The following is a 15,474-nucleotide window of genomic DNA, read 5'->3' as shown; positions in this document are numbered from 1 at the left end:
GAGGAGGAGAAAGTGGGTTCCCGGACACGCGTCCTTTGTTTGAACAGAGGGGAGTATGGTAGGATGAGAGAAGAATTGGCGAATGTGGACTGGGGGAGTGCGTTGGAAGGTAGGTCTGCTGAGGAGCAGTGGAGGATCTTTAAGGAGATCTTTCTTGGTGCTCAGCAGAAATTTATTCCGATGGTTAAAAAGGACAGTAGGAAGAGAGGTAATAAGCCGTGGATAACGAAGGAGGTGAAGGAAAGTGTTAAATTAAAAGCGGAGGAATTTAGAGTAGCTAAGAGCAGTGGGCGAGAAGAGGATTGGGAAAGGTTTAAATGTCAACAAAGATTGACAAAGAAGTTGATAAAGGAGGGTAGGAGAAGCTATGAGGCTGGGCTAGCACTTAATATAAAAAAGGATAGCAAGAGTTTTTATAAATATATAAAAAGGAAGAGGCTGGCTAGGGTGAACGTTGGTCCTTTAGAGAATGAGAAAGGGGAGCTAGTGGTAGGGGATGGGGATATGGCTAAGGTCTTGAATAACTTTTTTGTTTCTGTCTTCACGGAAGAGGACGTGAATAATTTGCCGGGTGTTAGCGATGGAAAGGTGGTAGGAATGGAGGGTCTTAATGACATTACTGTTACTAGAGAGTTGGTGCTCGACAGACTGGAGGGGCTGATTGTGGACAAGTCCCCAGGACCGGATGGAATGCATCCGAGGGTTCTGAAAGAAATGGCGGAGGTTATAGTGGATGCCTTGGTGGTTATTTTCCAGACGTCGCTGGATTCCGGGGAAGTGCCGGAAGATTGGAAAACGGCTAATGTTACGCCGTTGTTTAAGAAGGGTGCCAGGCAAAAGGCGGGGAATTATAGGCCGGTTAGTTTAACGTCTGTGGTAGGTAAAATGTTAGAATCCGTCATTAAGCAGGAAATTGCGAGGCATCTTGAAGGGAATTGCTTGATAGGGCGGACGCAACACGGTTTCATTAAAGGGAAGTCGTGTCTGACAAATTTACTGGAGTTCTATGAGGATGTGTCTAGGGCAGTGGATAGAGGAGAGCCGGTGGATGTGGTCTTTCTGGATTTTCAGAAGGCGTTTGACAAGGTACCTCACAAGAGGTTATTGCAGAAGGTCAGGGGACATGGAGTTGGGGGTAGGGTGTTAGCGTGGATAGAGGATTGGTTGTCAAATAGGAGGCAGAGAGTGGGGGTCAATGGGTGCTATTCGGATTGGCGGTTGGTGACTAGTGGGGTGCCCCAGGGGTCGGTGCTGGGGCCTCAGCTATTTACCATTTATATAGATGATCTGGAGGAGGGAACCGAGTGCAGGGTGTCGAAATTTGCTGATGACACCAAGATTGGGGGAACGGCAAATTGTGCGGAGGGTGTGGAGAGTCTGCAGAAGGATCTAGATAGGCTGGGCGAATGGGCCAGGAAATGGCAAATGGAATTTAATGTTGGCAAGTGTGAGGTGGTCCACTTTGGTAGGAAGAATGGTAGGACGGACTATTACTTACGTGGCGAAAAACTGCAGCAGGCGACGGTGCAGAGGGACCTCGGGGTCCTTGTGCATGAGTCGCAAAAACCCAGCTTGCAGGTGCAGCAGGTGGTCAGGAAGGCGAATGGGATGCTGGCCTTCATAGCAAGGGGGATTGAATATAAAAGTAGGGAGGTCTTGCTGCAGCTGTATAGGGCATTGGTGAGGCCGCAGCTGGAGTACTGTGTGCAGTTTTGGGCGCCGCACCTGTGCAAGGATATTTTGGCCCTGGAGGGAGTGCAGAGGAGGTTTACTAGGCTGATACCGGAGTTGAGGGGGTTGAGCTATGAGGAGAGGCTGAATAAACTAGGCTTGTACTCGCTAGAGTTTAGAAGAATGAGGGGAGATCTCATTGAGACGTATAAGATGATGAATGGGATGGATAGGATAGAGGTGGAGAGACTCTTCCCGCTCAAAAAAGACAATAGGACTAGGGGGCACAGCCTCAAGATAAAGGGGAGGTGGTTTAGAACGGAGTTGAAGAGGAACTTCTTCACTCAAAGGGTGGTGAATCTCTGGAATTCTCTGCCCGTTGAAGTGGTGGAGGCTGCCTCGCTAAATATTTTTAAGAAGCGGGTTGATGGGTTTTTGATAAGAGAGGGGATTAAGGGTTATGGGGAGAGGGCGGGAAAGTGGAACTGAGCCACAACAGATCAGCCATGATCTTATTGAATGGCGGGGCAGGCTCGAAGGGCTAGATGGCCTACTCCTGCTCCTACTTCTTATGTTCTTATGTTCTTGTATGTTCAATAAGTATTGTTGCATTGAGGAGGAGGGAGAGAGACATATCTGCAAAGGTGAACAATCATTGTGCAAATTGTCTTACAAGTAACAAAGGGCCTATTTTTTCAGTTTGCTCATGCCCATCTGTTCTGAGGGACCTCCAATTGGATACTCAGTCTGTGCCTTCTGCCCTTTTCAATCAGCAACTCCCCACACTGGAAACTCAAAAAAGCAATTTCCACATTTGCCAAAAGAGCATGCAAGACATGATTAGCAGAAAACCAGCAGAATAAGTTGAACAAACATAAATATAACTACTGAATTTTTAAAAGTAGTATCAAACTAAGAACTTTCAATCGCACATTATGGAGTAATTAGAGCAGTTACAGCAGGTAGAACTACTGGAGTCCTTAAAGAATCGCAGCAGCTTGGTACTTTGGAAAATAAGGCAGGTTGTTGGAAAGTTAGGCATGCATTACATTGCTTTCAATTTCTGTATAGTGTTTGACTGTGAAACCCAACAGCTGAAGTAAGTGTCTTACTGTTCTACATGAAGTTTTGTGGCACAGTGGGTAACATCCCCTGCTCTGAATCAGAAAGCTTTAGGTTCAAGTCCCACTCCAGGACAGAGAAGTTGTATTCGTAACGTGGCCAAATTTGTAAATCCTATAATTCCATGGCAGGTGATAAAAGCGAGATACACTCCTAGTTGGCCACTGATGGAAAGAACATTGGAGTCTCTACCATCACCTTCCAAAGCCCCAGGCTAAGACAGGAATGTGATAGTACAACTCATAACTCCTTTTGGTGCTGGGGTTTGGGACGAGGGGTGGGGTTCAGTTGGCTGGATGGCCAGCGTGGGTCACATTAGTGTCAACAGCAAATGGTTCAATCCCCATTCCGGCTGGGGTGGATTTGGGACCTGCCTCCTTGCCCTATCATTGGTGGAGGTTACAGCACTCTGCCTTCAGGCACAGAATTCAAGAAGTGGTTAACATCCTCACTCGAATGAGCAACAGTTACTAAAAACTGTAACAGAAAAAACAAAACACTGATCAAATTATAGAATCAGAAATTCATAGCACAAAATAGACGCAATATAGCTCACTGTATCAGTGCTGACTGAAAAATAACTATCCAAACTGAAGTCACAACCCAGCTCTTGTTCCACAGCCTTGTAGATTATAATCCTTCAAGCGAATATCCAAATATGCTCTAAATATGACGAGTGTTTCTGCAAGCTGTCAGGCAGAGAGTTCCAGACTCTCACTACCTGTTGGATGAAAAGATTTCTCAACTCCCCTTCTATTGAGGAGAAAAATGAAAACAAGAGCAAACTTAATTCTCTTTCAGATTTATTCTTAGCTAATCAACTCTCATTAAACTATCTCAACATGTTTGCAGTTGACTGTGGGAAGAGGACAAGAGTGAACTAGGGCTAATGCCCTTTCTGCTGACTGTGATCTTGTTTTGCAAGATTAGCCATTACACAATGATGTACCTGAGACAGGCAGCTCAGCAGAGCATGGGATCAGACTACTGCCATGGCATCACTCAGTATTCTGACATGTTACAGCATTGTGTTGTCAGAAGAAATATTTTTAAACCAGTGCTTGGAATAGAGGCAAGATTTACACCGGTGGCCTGCACAGAACTCCTTGCCAAAGTTGGTAATCTGTCCACAGAAATCACACAAATATCCAGAACATGTAAACCTGAAATTAGTATTAAACAATGAAATTCTAACAAGGTGACCCTTACCCTGCTAAATAAACAGGAACTCTGTAGTTACACAGCAAGTAACCCTTACCCTGCTGAATTAGTAACTGTCACCCTGTTCAATACAGGAACATTGCAATTAGACAGAATGGCAGATTCCCCACACAAACTAGGGGCTGCAGGCTCAGGTTTCCTGACTGGTGACTTCTACAATCACCTCTACTTACCAGTCCTGCCCATTCCTGAAAACTAAATAGCCAAACCCTGTTAAATTAACAGCATTTACAGTTAGTACGCTTAACCTACTGAAAGTGCAAAGTGCGCAACTGTACAGGGAGCCTGCTTATTGGCAAATAAAGGGTTACTACTGTGTGCCTATTAGTTGAGCATCAAAGATCTAATTTGCCTGTTGTAACTTGCTTTTAACATATAAACTGTTTCCAGTTCTCCCAGGGTTAATGTACTGCAAAACCTTTGTGATAATCAGTGCATAATTAAAGTAATAACTGATCTCAGAGACTCGCTGTCAATCCATCAACCTAATCCAGGAGGGAAACATGACACAAGAGCGAAAATATTTTTCCAAAGCCTTGCGTGCCTCCTGCCAATCTTGAGTGATCTTATCAATCCACTCAGAATAAGACAGGCTCTTTTTTTTCCGTGTTTTTTTAAACAGCAAATGAAGGTTCTATCAGACAGAGGGGTCAGACTTCCCTAGTTCCAGCTCCAGCTTGCTGCCAGGAAAGGACTGATTGTAATTGAGCACATTCTTGGGTTTAATGAGTTAGCTGGATGAATGAAGTACAACCAAGTTTCTACGACTGATAAGAGCCTCCATCCTTCACCCTCATCCGCTTTTAGCGGTGCTCAATCAGCAAACTCTGCCAAATTTAAAACCACTAGAATGTTCAGAAGTAGATGTTCTGATTTTGCCTATAAACTTTGTACTGCGTGAAGTTTTAGATTTTTTTGATCTGATTTCCTCTCACACTATTTCAAAATTCAGACTTTAAGCAACAGGACAATCATGCACTTAGCACAACAACCATTTCCCCCTTTGTTTAAAAGAATAATGTTAACAGCAACTTTAAAATCATGGGTTGACATGAAGTCCAAGCTTCAGAAGGAGAAATTCAAGAGGAAAAGGCAGGCTCTGCTGCTAGAGAATTCTAAGGATAAACATTCAAGTAATTCCTTTACTTAATGATCCCATATATGGCAAATGTCTCCATAAGACAAATGACACATCAAATCTTTGCATTTGTATAATATTCTACACAATTCTTCTTCTCTACACTCAGTAAACGGACTTAAGTCCCTGCATTGCCAACTGAGCAGGAAGTTTTCAGTTAGATGCATAGTGAACTAGCTGTCGTTGTATCCTCACACTGACCTCCAAGAGTTTGGAAGTCTAATACACCAGGAGACTGTGGGTAGGCAGTGCTTCAGTTACCAATGTACTCAGTGTAAATATTTTTTCCATGTTCAGTATTCTTAAAAGCCCTGCAGACATGCTATTTTGAATGTGTTTGAATGCGAAAAACATGGAGCAAAATATATAGTTCAACTATGGCATTTGTTTTAATGAGCTGTCTACCCTAATTAAAGCCAGAAGTCACTTCTGAAAATTCTTTTAGGAAAAAATCATTAGATGATTTTAGCTTCTACGTTCCAGAATAGTCTCAGTGAATCACCGTTCTGACGAGGAAAAGTGTTTTCATTTGCCTTGATATCTAGACAAGAATGCTCTAATAACAAGGAAAAAGTTTTTAATTAAAGAATTTTAACTATTGATTCTTCCATGTTCCTCCGAAGAGTCTTCTTCACCTTCAGAACTGAGTAATGCTATAGCCAACAAACAGACAAACAAAAATGTTTCATTTGTGTGACACCATTTGCTCGAATGGGAGCTATCTGCTCGAATTGGAGCTACCTGCCCGAACCCAATTTCCCCGTCCGTTCCCAAACTGCTCAAAAATGATCTTTCTATATAAGGCAGTTATAAATGAATAATTTCTCACATTAGAAAGCCCTCTGCTGATATTATGGTGAGATATAGTCCTAAACTGCGAAGCTTCATTATGACAAAATGTCAACTTACTTAAGTGGGGAGACAAAATGAAAGTTAACTATATGGCTATGAGATTGAAAACCTACAAGAGCACAATGCTTACCGTCCATTTCAGCATGATCTGGGTGTCAGTGATAGCCTCTGTATAAGCAATGTGAGGACCTGCAATTGGACGTGCTGAAAATGGGCTGCTAAATCCTGCCACTTGATATGGTCGTGAGGCTGCGCTTCTGGGGCTTTCACCGTATGCATTGATGGCAATCACACGAAACTTGTATGCAGCACCTGTGGCACAAAAAAAACCTCAGGGAAATAGAGTAGTAATTTGCATGGCACAGAATAGTTTACATCAAAGAACATTCCAATGCCATATTGATAAGTAGAGCTGTTTGCTAATAGGCTGAGTCCCTTAGTGGTGGGGTGATTCTGCATAGAGGAGCAGCAATTGACAGATGACAGGAAAACCAAGGCTACTCAGATGGAGGTCTCCTTATAGAGCTTGGCCATTCTCTATTGGGCGTGATGTGAAATGTGGGACACAAGCGAGTCAAGTTTGGCATATCGCCATATGTTACAGCAGTCTAGTAGTTATATTACTGGACTCATAACCTAGAGGCCTGGACTACTAATCCAGAAAATGAGAGCATAAGTTCTAACAAGGAAGTTTCAGAATTTAAAATTAGTTGAATTAAAATTTGTAAATAAAAAATTAGTATCAGTAGAAATGACCGGAAAGCTGTTTGATTTTTATAAAATAATGTCCTTTACGAAAGAACTCATGCAAACTTTACTCAGATTGGCTTGTGTATGACATCAGTGCCACACCAACATGTATTACCCCCTGAAAGAACCTAGCAGCTCGGTTGTAACAAACAGATACAACTACAGTATGGACTTTAGTGGTTTAAAGAAACCTGTCATCACGTTCCTAGGGAAATAAAGATCAGCCTTGCCAGCAATGTCCATGTGTAAAGAATAAAAATACCACTGCTCATCACTATCCAATAATGCTCGTCAGACTGTGCAACAAGAATTGGGTTCAGCTGCAAGGACACCATTGAGCAACGAAATTGCTCAATGACACTCAATGCCTGGGCCAACACATCAAGAATGACTAGTTGAGAGAAATGCTGAGGGTCACTGCCCATAGAACTGTACCAAGACATGCATCAATATCTTCAAAATAAAACAGAAGTTTACAGAAATATATCATTTGTAACTACTTTAGTTGCTTTCACAACGCTAACAAAATTGAATCAGATTACTGTGTTCTTATCTTGCTTATTTGGATCGTTACCTGGTTCAAGGCTGCGCACTTCCACTGAGAGTTTAGATGGAGAGATGCTATCTGCTGCCACTAGCCAGTCACTGTTCCTTCCCATTCGTTTGTACTCCACTTTAAAGGAAGTAATGGGAGACCCCCCATTTGCTCTTGGGATCCAAGTCACATACACAGAGGTTTCTGAGGCAGTTGAGATTGTAGGTCGGTCTGGTGCCTCAGGGACTAGACAGAAGAAAAAGAACTGTCAGAATAGGGTTGGAGGGCTTGAATTAGTTAACTGCTGGTCCCACGTAGATAGCATATCAAGTGGCCATTTGGCAAAATCTCAGTTTTAAGACAGCAAATTCTAGGATAGTTTCAGCCATCAGATAACGTCTGCAATTTACAGTTCTCTCCTCAAATTATGCTTTCTCCCAAGCAGGATCCTGTGCCCAGGATAATTCTTATTTAGGTTTTTTAAAAATTTTATTAATCCATTATATTGATGGCCATTATTCAGAGTGCCTTCAGACTAAGGGCAGCATCTCACAAGGAGCTTTGCAGCAGGAAAATGAGTGTCTTAGAGTCTTTATAAAAAAAACTCAGCATTTCATAAACAATCCAGTAAAATTTATTATAAGTTTAGCTTCTGTCTGGCATCTGAGATACAGCCATGCAAATTGTGCAGTTATTAATGCCACATGGAAATAAAAATACATTTAATTGCAACTTTTAATGGTTCCTTAAAATTCAGATTAATCGTGACACTTACTTGTTAATAACTGCATAAGCAAGAGGCAGGATTGATCAAATGGCTAGGAGTGCATTTCCTGATTCAAACAAGTCAATCATAAAACAAATTCTTGAGATTTTAAGATTCTAACTGTGGAGGAGAATGCTTTGTGCATCATCACAAAAGTATTGGGACTCCGACTCACGTTGGTGATTCCCTAATCTCATTGCACTGTCAAGATGATGTGCTGACACGTGATTTCACAAGGAAAGCAGGGATCACAATGACAGATACCCATCCAGCCAATCTCAAGTGCCATGACTGTTTCAGAAAGGCATTAACAAATGGTAGGATCCAACTAACCTTGGTAGGAATGAACATGACAGGGAGAACTACATGTTAGGGGGAAATATTAATATTGTTTTTAAAAAGTCAACTTCATAAAAAAACTCTCCTTATAAACTTTAATTAGCTATAAACGGTTCCTATGCTTTAGTTTAGTACCTCACCTTGGAGTTCAGTTAATACAGAGGGCTTTCATTATCTCATGTTCCTAACTGAAGTTATGCCACATTAACTGTTAGGCTGCCAATTAATTCCAAGGAAACACATCGCCCTGGGCTGACCAATTCTGTAAGTTTTGTAACTCAAATATTGACACCGAAATGTTCAGCAAATATTTGGGTAACTTCACAAGAATAATATCATAAATATTTATTAAAATATTAAGCTTAAGCAAATAAAATAAACCCTAATCCATATGTACAAATACTTGCACCTTGGTGTTTAATCTTTTTTATGTTAACCTGTAATGACAGTGTTCCATCTCCTTCAACTTTTAGTCATGCTCAAAATTTAAAATCGTTTCACAGTCTCCTCCATCTCCTTGCTTCCACCACCCAGTTTGCACAAAGGAACAAATATGGGGGGGTGGAATCCTCACATTAGATTTGCTACAACCAAGGGGAATATCACAGTAACTTCATTGCAGTGTTAATACAAGCCTTATTTGTGATTAATAAATAAACTTTACTTCAACCAGACTTTTTCAGCCAATGAAATAAAAAAAAGCACAGGACTGGTGCAACAGACATGACAAGATAAATCTTTGATGTGTTCTCCCTGTCAAGCAGGAAAGTCCTCTCGAGACGAATACCGCGCCCGAAGGAATAAAGTTACCCACTGATGAAACTAAAAACACTCAACAAAATAATCATCTATTAATAATTCTGAAATATTTAGAGTATGTTGAGATGTAAGATACAGTCCAATATATCTCAGTTAGCTACAACATAAAAGCTTTTTCCATTGAACCCCTGGACCCAAGCTCAGAAACAATCCTAGTTCCAAACTTGTAACGACAGCAAAGATCCCAATTTTCTGCTACTATTCAGATGCACTAGGACGTATTTGAGACTGCTTAAATTAATTTCATTTTAGATTTTTTATAGATGGTGGAAAGAGGGGATCTTTAACCAAACATAAATCTTGGCTGAATTTGAACCCAAGTTCCTCAGGTAATAAAACAACATTCTGACCAGCTAAAATATAGCACTTTTTTTTAACATTTTCATGCAAAAAGAAACAGCCTATTATAGTCAAGTAGTTGAATACAAGAACAAGTCACAGTTTAGGCTTTTGTCAAAATAATACTTACTGAACTCAGAGCAACTTTAGAGAGCAAAGAAGACAGAAGAACAATGTTAGTAAAAGCATATTTTCAAAGAAACATCATTCTTAGCAGTGTTAGACTCAATTAGCTGACTAGTGTCTATTGACATTCCAGTTAGATACTTTAAATACTTGAAATTGGACAGCGTGCTGACATTAATGTTGATGCAGTGCCAAGCTCTACCAGAAGATGTCAATAGCACTGTTAGTACAGACCTTATTGCATTATATTAACAGAGGTTATTAACAACACTAAAAAGCAGAAGAACATAACTAGACCCCCTGAATTCAATATTTGATTCTTCAAATCTCAGTTGATTCCAAATGTTGGGATTTCCGATTTAGCTGCAGCGTCTTGAATTCTAATACTACTTCCCCAACAGAGCATTTCCTGTATCCACATCAAAAAAAAGCCATATATTTACTCTTGAATTTAGTGGGTTGTTCTCCGACCTACAGACAACAGGAGCTTTTGCTGAACGTGTGTAATGAATTGGAAATATTACAGAATAGTGCCGTGAAAGACCGTTCAGTGTTCCAAAGGCACTAGGAATCCAAGAGCTGCTTTAGTCTGGGTTTTCACACAGTCCTCAACTGCACATCTGTAACCTCTCTCAGTTAACTCCGATCAGGTAGCAGTGTAGGAAACAATCCTGAACCGCAGAAATGGCTAGTCTCCATTCAGTATCTGTTCTGATGCCACATTAAAGGCTGTACAAATGCATTACAGAAAACAAACGCTCTGAATACTGTGTCATACCATACAGCCCCACCCTTCATTGTCACCTTCAACATCTGTAGTCATTTCAAATATTGCCAACTGAAATCAGAAATAAATATATCAAATAACAAAATTCAAATTTTAAGTCACAAATAACAGGGCAATGGCTAATCCAATATATTAGCAGCCTATAGATTTAATATGCACAGAATGTGCAACTCAAAAGCAATAGTGTGCACTACTGTCAGTCTTCCTATCTACAAGGTAACAGAGTTCCACTGCCCACACCCCATGATCACAATACCCAGTATTGTTTTTGTTAAAACCCATTCCTACCCTCACCATTGCATCCCTTGCCCACAGTCTTCCTCATGTTATGAACCTGTCCATTATTGCTGATCAATAAAGATCAGTAAGTTTGTAATATGGGAGTTATTTCGAAATAATTGGTCCCCTTATTTGCGCAAGGATATATTGGTCTTGGTGGGAGTACAGAGAAGGTTCACCAGGCTGATACCGGAGATGAGGGGGTTAGCTTATGAGGAGAGATTGAATAGACTGGGCTTGTACTCGGAGTTTAGAAGGCTGAGGGGTGATCTTATAAGATAATGAAGGGGCTAGATTGGGTAGAGGTAGAGAGATTCTTCCTGCTTAGAAAGGAAAACAGAACTAGAGGGCACAGTCTCAAAATAAAGGGGGGGGGCACTTTAGAATGGAGTTGAGGAGGAACTTCTTCACTCAAAGGGTGGTGAATCTCTGGAATTCTCTACCCATTGAAGTGGTGGAGGCTACCTCGTTGAATATATTTAAGTCACGGGTAGATAGATTTCAGATAGACAAGGGAATTAAGGGTTATGGGGAGAAAGCAGGAAAGTGGAACTGAACCACTGCAGATCAGCCACGTTCTTATTGAACGGCGCAGTAGGTTCGAAGGGCTAGATGGCCTCCTCCCGCTCCTATTTCTTATGTTCTTATGTAGAAATTATTTTATATCAATCATACTCAGTAGCTTTGCCCTTTGTTATTGTTATAATCCCACCTAACCCCACAACTTCCAAAGAAATCTGTGCTCTGCTAATTCTGGCCTCTTCAGCATCTCGGATTTTAATTAAAACCGTCAACAGTCACACCTTCCACTGCAAAGGCCCAAAGTTCTAGCATGGCCTCCCTAAACATCTCTGTCTCTCCAGCTCTTCCTACTCTATGATACTCCTTAAAACTGCTTCTTTCAAAACTTTTTGATCATGTGCCCAAATATCTACTTTCATAGATTAATGTCAAATTTTATACCCCTTCTGTAAAGTGACTTGGAAAACTTCATTACATTAAAATTACTATATAAATAAAAATTGTTGCGATTGTATCAGGGCCTGAGATTTGGATTGGATAGTTTGTATCGGAAGTTCAGTGAAGAATGGGGAACAAATGCTAAAGTTAAGGCTTTGTGATCTATTAAATTGGGACAAGGAGTGTTAGGGTTGGATTAAGGCTCGGATTAGGGCTGGAGTTAGACGATTTATAAAGAAAGATCAGATGGGTTACTAATTGGATTAGGATTGGGCAACGGTTGGATTAATGTTTACACTGGATTAGTTTATAAAGGGGTCATGAAAACTAGGTTTTAGGTTAGATTGGTAATAAACGTGATGAGATGGGTTGAGGTTTTTTAGGATTAAGGATGGATTAAGTTTGCAGTCAGGGTTTGCTTAGATTATGGTTGGATAAGCTTTTATAAAAGAGGGAACAGAGAGTCAAGATTCGATCAGGAATAGGTTAAAGGTAAGAACAGACAGCTTATAAAAAGGAGTGAAGGGTTAGGGTTGAGTTAAGATAATGTCAGGGTTAGGGGCTGTAGAGAAGTCTTACCTCCACTGTGCCGTGCTGGATCTTGGATTACTACACCAAAATTATTGCCACTCTTATCCTCAATTGCTGTTTGTTCAGGAACTCCGACTGGCTGCGATGGTGTCCGAGAGCTTTTCTTCGAGGTGGAAGATCGCCCTATCGCAGGGGAGAAGAATAAACTCAGCATTATGTTTGAAGAAAGAACATAAAGGATTTTTTTTTTGCAGGAAAATATTCACAGAAATGTACAGCCACTACATTAAGAACCGCCTTGTCCTGCTCTCAATGAACACAAGAGCATAAGAAATAAGAACGGAAGAACACCATACAGATCCTGTCCCACCATTCAATGTTATCACAAATGATCTTGGGCTTCAACCTCACCTAATCTCACATCCCACTGCTCCCTAAAAGGCCAAAGATCTGCCATCTCAGCTTTAAATATATTCAGTGATGGAGCATCCACAATCCTCCAGGTAGAGGATCCCAAAAGCTCTCAACCTCTTGAGTGAAGAAATTTCTCATCTAAGTCCTAAATGATTGGTCCCCGATATGAAACTGTGCCCTCTTGTTCTAGATTCCTCAGCTAGGAGAAACTATATCTCAGTACCTACCTTGGCAAGTCCCTTCAGGATCTTGAATGTTTTCAAGAGATCACCTTCTAAACATCAGAGAATATAGACCCAATTTGATCAGCGTGTCATCATAATACAACCTTTCATCCCAGGGAACAATTTAGTGAACCTTTGCTGCATAGTCTCCATTTCAAGTATGTCCTTTCTTACATAAGACCACCTAAGCTGCACAGTATTCCAGGTATGGTCTCACCAATACTTCTTTATTTTTGTACTCTAATTCCCTTACAACGAAGGCCAACATGCCATTTAGTTTAATGGTTGCTGTACTTGCATGCGAATATTTTGTGTTCCTTGTACATCAAAGATTCTCTAAACATTAACATTTACAAGTTCATGCTTTTTAATAAATATTCGGCCTTTCGTTTCTTACAACCAAAGTGAACTACCTCGCATTTTCCCACATTATACTCCATCTGCAGTCTTGTTGCTCACTCACTTAGCGTTATATATCTCTTTGTAGCCTCTGTATACTTGTACCTTGCACTTCCACCTGGCTTTGTATCATCAGCAAAGTTAGATACCTCTTTGTCTATGTCATTAATATATAGATTGTAAACAGCTGAGATCCCAACACCTATCCTTGCAGCAGTTCACTGCTAACTTGAAAATGCCCATTTATCCCTATTCACTTCTTGTCCATTAACAAATCCTCTATTCACGTTAACTTCAACTTCATGAGTATTTATCTCGTGTTAAGCTTTTGCACGGCACCTTATCAAAAGCTTCTTGGCAATCCGTACATCAATTGGTTTCCCTTCATTTACCTTGCTAGTTACATCCTCAAATCTAAAACTTCTTTAAAAATTCATTTGTAGGACATGGGTTTTGCTGGTTAGGCCAGTATTAATTGTCCATCCCCAACTGCCCCTGAGAAGGTGGTGGTAAGCTGCCTTACTGAACGCTGTGAGTGTGTTTGGGGATTTTGACCAGGATTTCAGATATATATTTCTAAGTCAGAATCGGGGCATATTGGAGGGGAATTTCCAGGTCGTGGTGTTATGTGTTTGCTGCCCCTTGTCCTTCTAGATGGCAGTGGTTGTGGGTGTAGAAGGTGCTGCCTAAGAAGCCTTGGTGAGTCAATCAAGTTTCCCTTTCCGGTGGAATTTTTTCATCTTGCTATGCTTTTCTACTGCATTAAGACTTCCATAATAATAGATTCCAACACAATGACCGAGTTCGAGCTAACGGTAGTTGCCCTTTCTCTCTCTCCCCTTTATTGAATAGCAGTATTATATTTGCTAACATCCAATCTCTAGAACTATTGCAGAATCTAAGGAATTTAGGAAAATCAATGCATTCAGTATCTCCGGTTATCTCTTTTCAAATCCTCGGCCATCAGGTACTAGGGATTTGTCAGATTTTGACTGATATCAAATGCCGCACCCTTACTTACCCCAAGGTTACCCCTATTTCTGATGACTTGTCTCTTCTACCATTGAAATACACAATAGTTTTTCCGATATCTTTGCCATTTCTTCATTCCCCATGGTAATTTTGCCTGATTCTGAAGGTCACTAACATTTACTTTAGCTACTCAGATTCCTGACTAGTTTACTCATTCTAGTTTTAACCTGATCAATTTTTGGTACCCGTCATTCCCTGGTGGTTTCTAAATCCTGAGACTTGCTGCCAATCTTTGGAAAACTCTTCTTTTAATCTATCATCTTTATCCTCATTTGTAAACCAGGGATGGATGTTTCTCATTGAGTTTGTTTTTCAATAGAATTGATCTTTGTTGAATATTTGAAAGTTTTTTTTAAACGTTCCCCGCTGTTTATTCACCACCATACTTTTTAATTTATTTTCCCAATTGGCTTTGTGGTGAATTCTAGATTTCCTTTTCAGAAATAATGATAGCAGCCTGTCATTGCCATTATTAGGTCAGCTAACAGCATACATCAGAGACTGATCCTGTGATTTTTCTGGTTTTGCATGTGGTACATTTAGCCAGTACGCCAGCAGGGTTGCCCATCTCAGAGAGGAGGAGTTACAAATGCAGTCCCCCTGTGTAACATACAATTTGCTAGTATACAGTATTGTATTTTCTTGTTATTTTGTACCTCTGCCAGTTCGGAACGTCAACATGGCTGGCTGTCCTTCACCTGAAGCGCTTCGTGCGACCATCAATACTTCGTACAGACTAGAGGGCTCAAGCTCAGCAAGTTGCAGTTCATTCTCACTGCCAGGAACTCTGATTGTGTGCCAGCTTCCCAACATAATCCCATGGTTGTCAAGCTGCAAAGGAAAATAAACAGCTGGAGTCAATATTTCCTGCACTGTGCCTTGAAACTCTCAGCTCTGCTCAGTTTTGCCCCACTCCCAACCCACCCCATGTTCCCAATGGCTTTTGTACTTATCTTTGCCCTCCAAATAATATGGACGAAGTAGGCCTAGGCAAGTTTATATTTCACCACTGTTCCCGAATGTCCAACAGGAAGCTTTGGATAACAAACAACTACAGTATGTTCAAAATTCCTAACAAGTAAAAGTATTATTGTGAAATCTCAGCAGGTCTGAAAGCATCTGTAAAGCCAACGTTGAGTCTAGATGACCCTTCATCAGAGCAGCTCCGAC

The 15,474-nt window shown here is 40.8% G+C and overlaps 1 protein-coding gene across 4 annotated transcripts in view; it reads right to left on the bottom strand.

The window, feature by feature from the left end:
* cdon (cell adhesion associated, oncogene regulated) overlaps positions 1-15,474 on the bottom strand; it is a 194,762-nt gene that overhangs the window by 21,403 nt on the left and 157,885 nt on the right. For all 4 annotated transcript variants that reach the window (XM_080182261.1, XM_080182262.1, XM_080182258.1 and 1 more), the window contains 4 exons: positions 14,961-15,135; positions 12,284-12,418; positions 7,329-7,535; positions 6,135-6,316 (listed from right to left, as the gene is read on the bottom strand). In XM_080182261.1, the coding sequence (XP_080038387.1) occupies positions 6,135-6,316; positions 7,329-7,535; positions 12,284-12,418; positions 14,961-15,135 (699 nt within the window). The remainder of the gene's footprint in view (positions 1-6,134; positions 6,317-7,328; positions 7,536-12,283; positions 12,419-14,960; positions 15,136-15,474) is intronic.

Source organism: Carcharhinus amblyrhynchos, unplaced genomic scaffold (assembly GCF_965287045.1).
Source record: "Carcharhinus amblyrhynchos unplaced genomic scaffold, sCarAmb.v2.hapA scaffold_49, whole genome shotgun sequence".
NCBI classification, from domain to species: Eukaryota; Metazoa; Chordata; class Chondrichthyes; order Carcharhiniformes; family Carcharhinidae; genus Carcharhinus; species Carcharhinus amblyrhynchos.
Note: the sequence above shows the minus strand (reverse complement) of the source record. Positions and strands in the feature narration are given on the sequence as shown.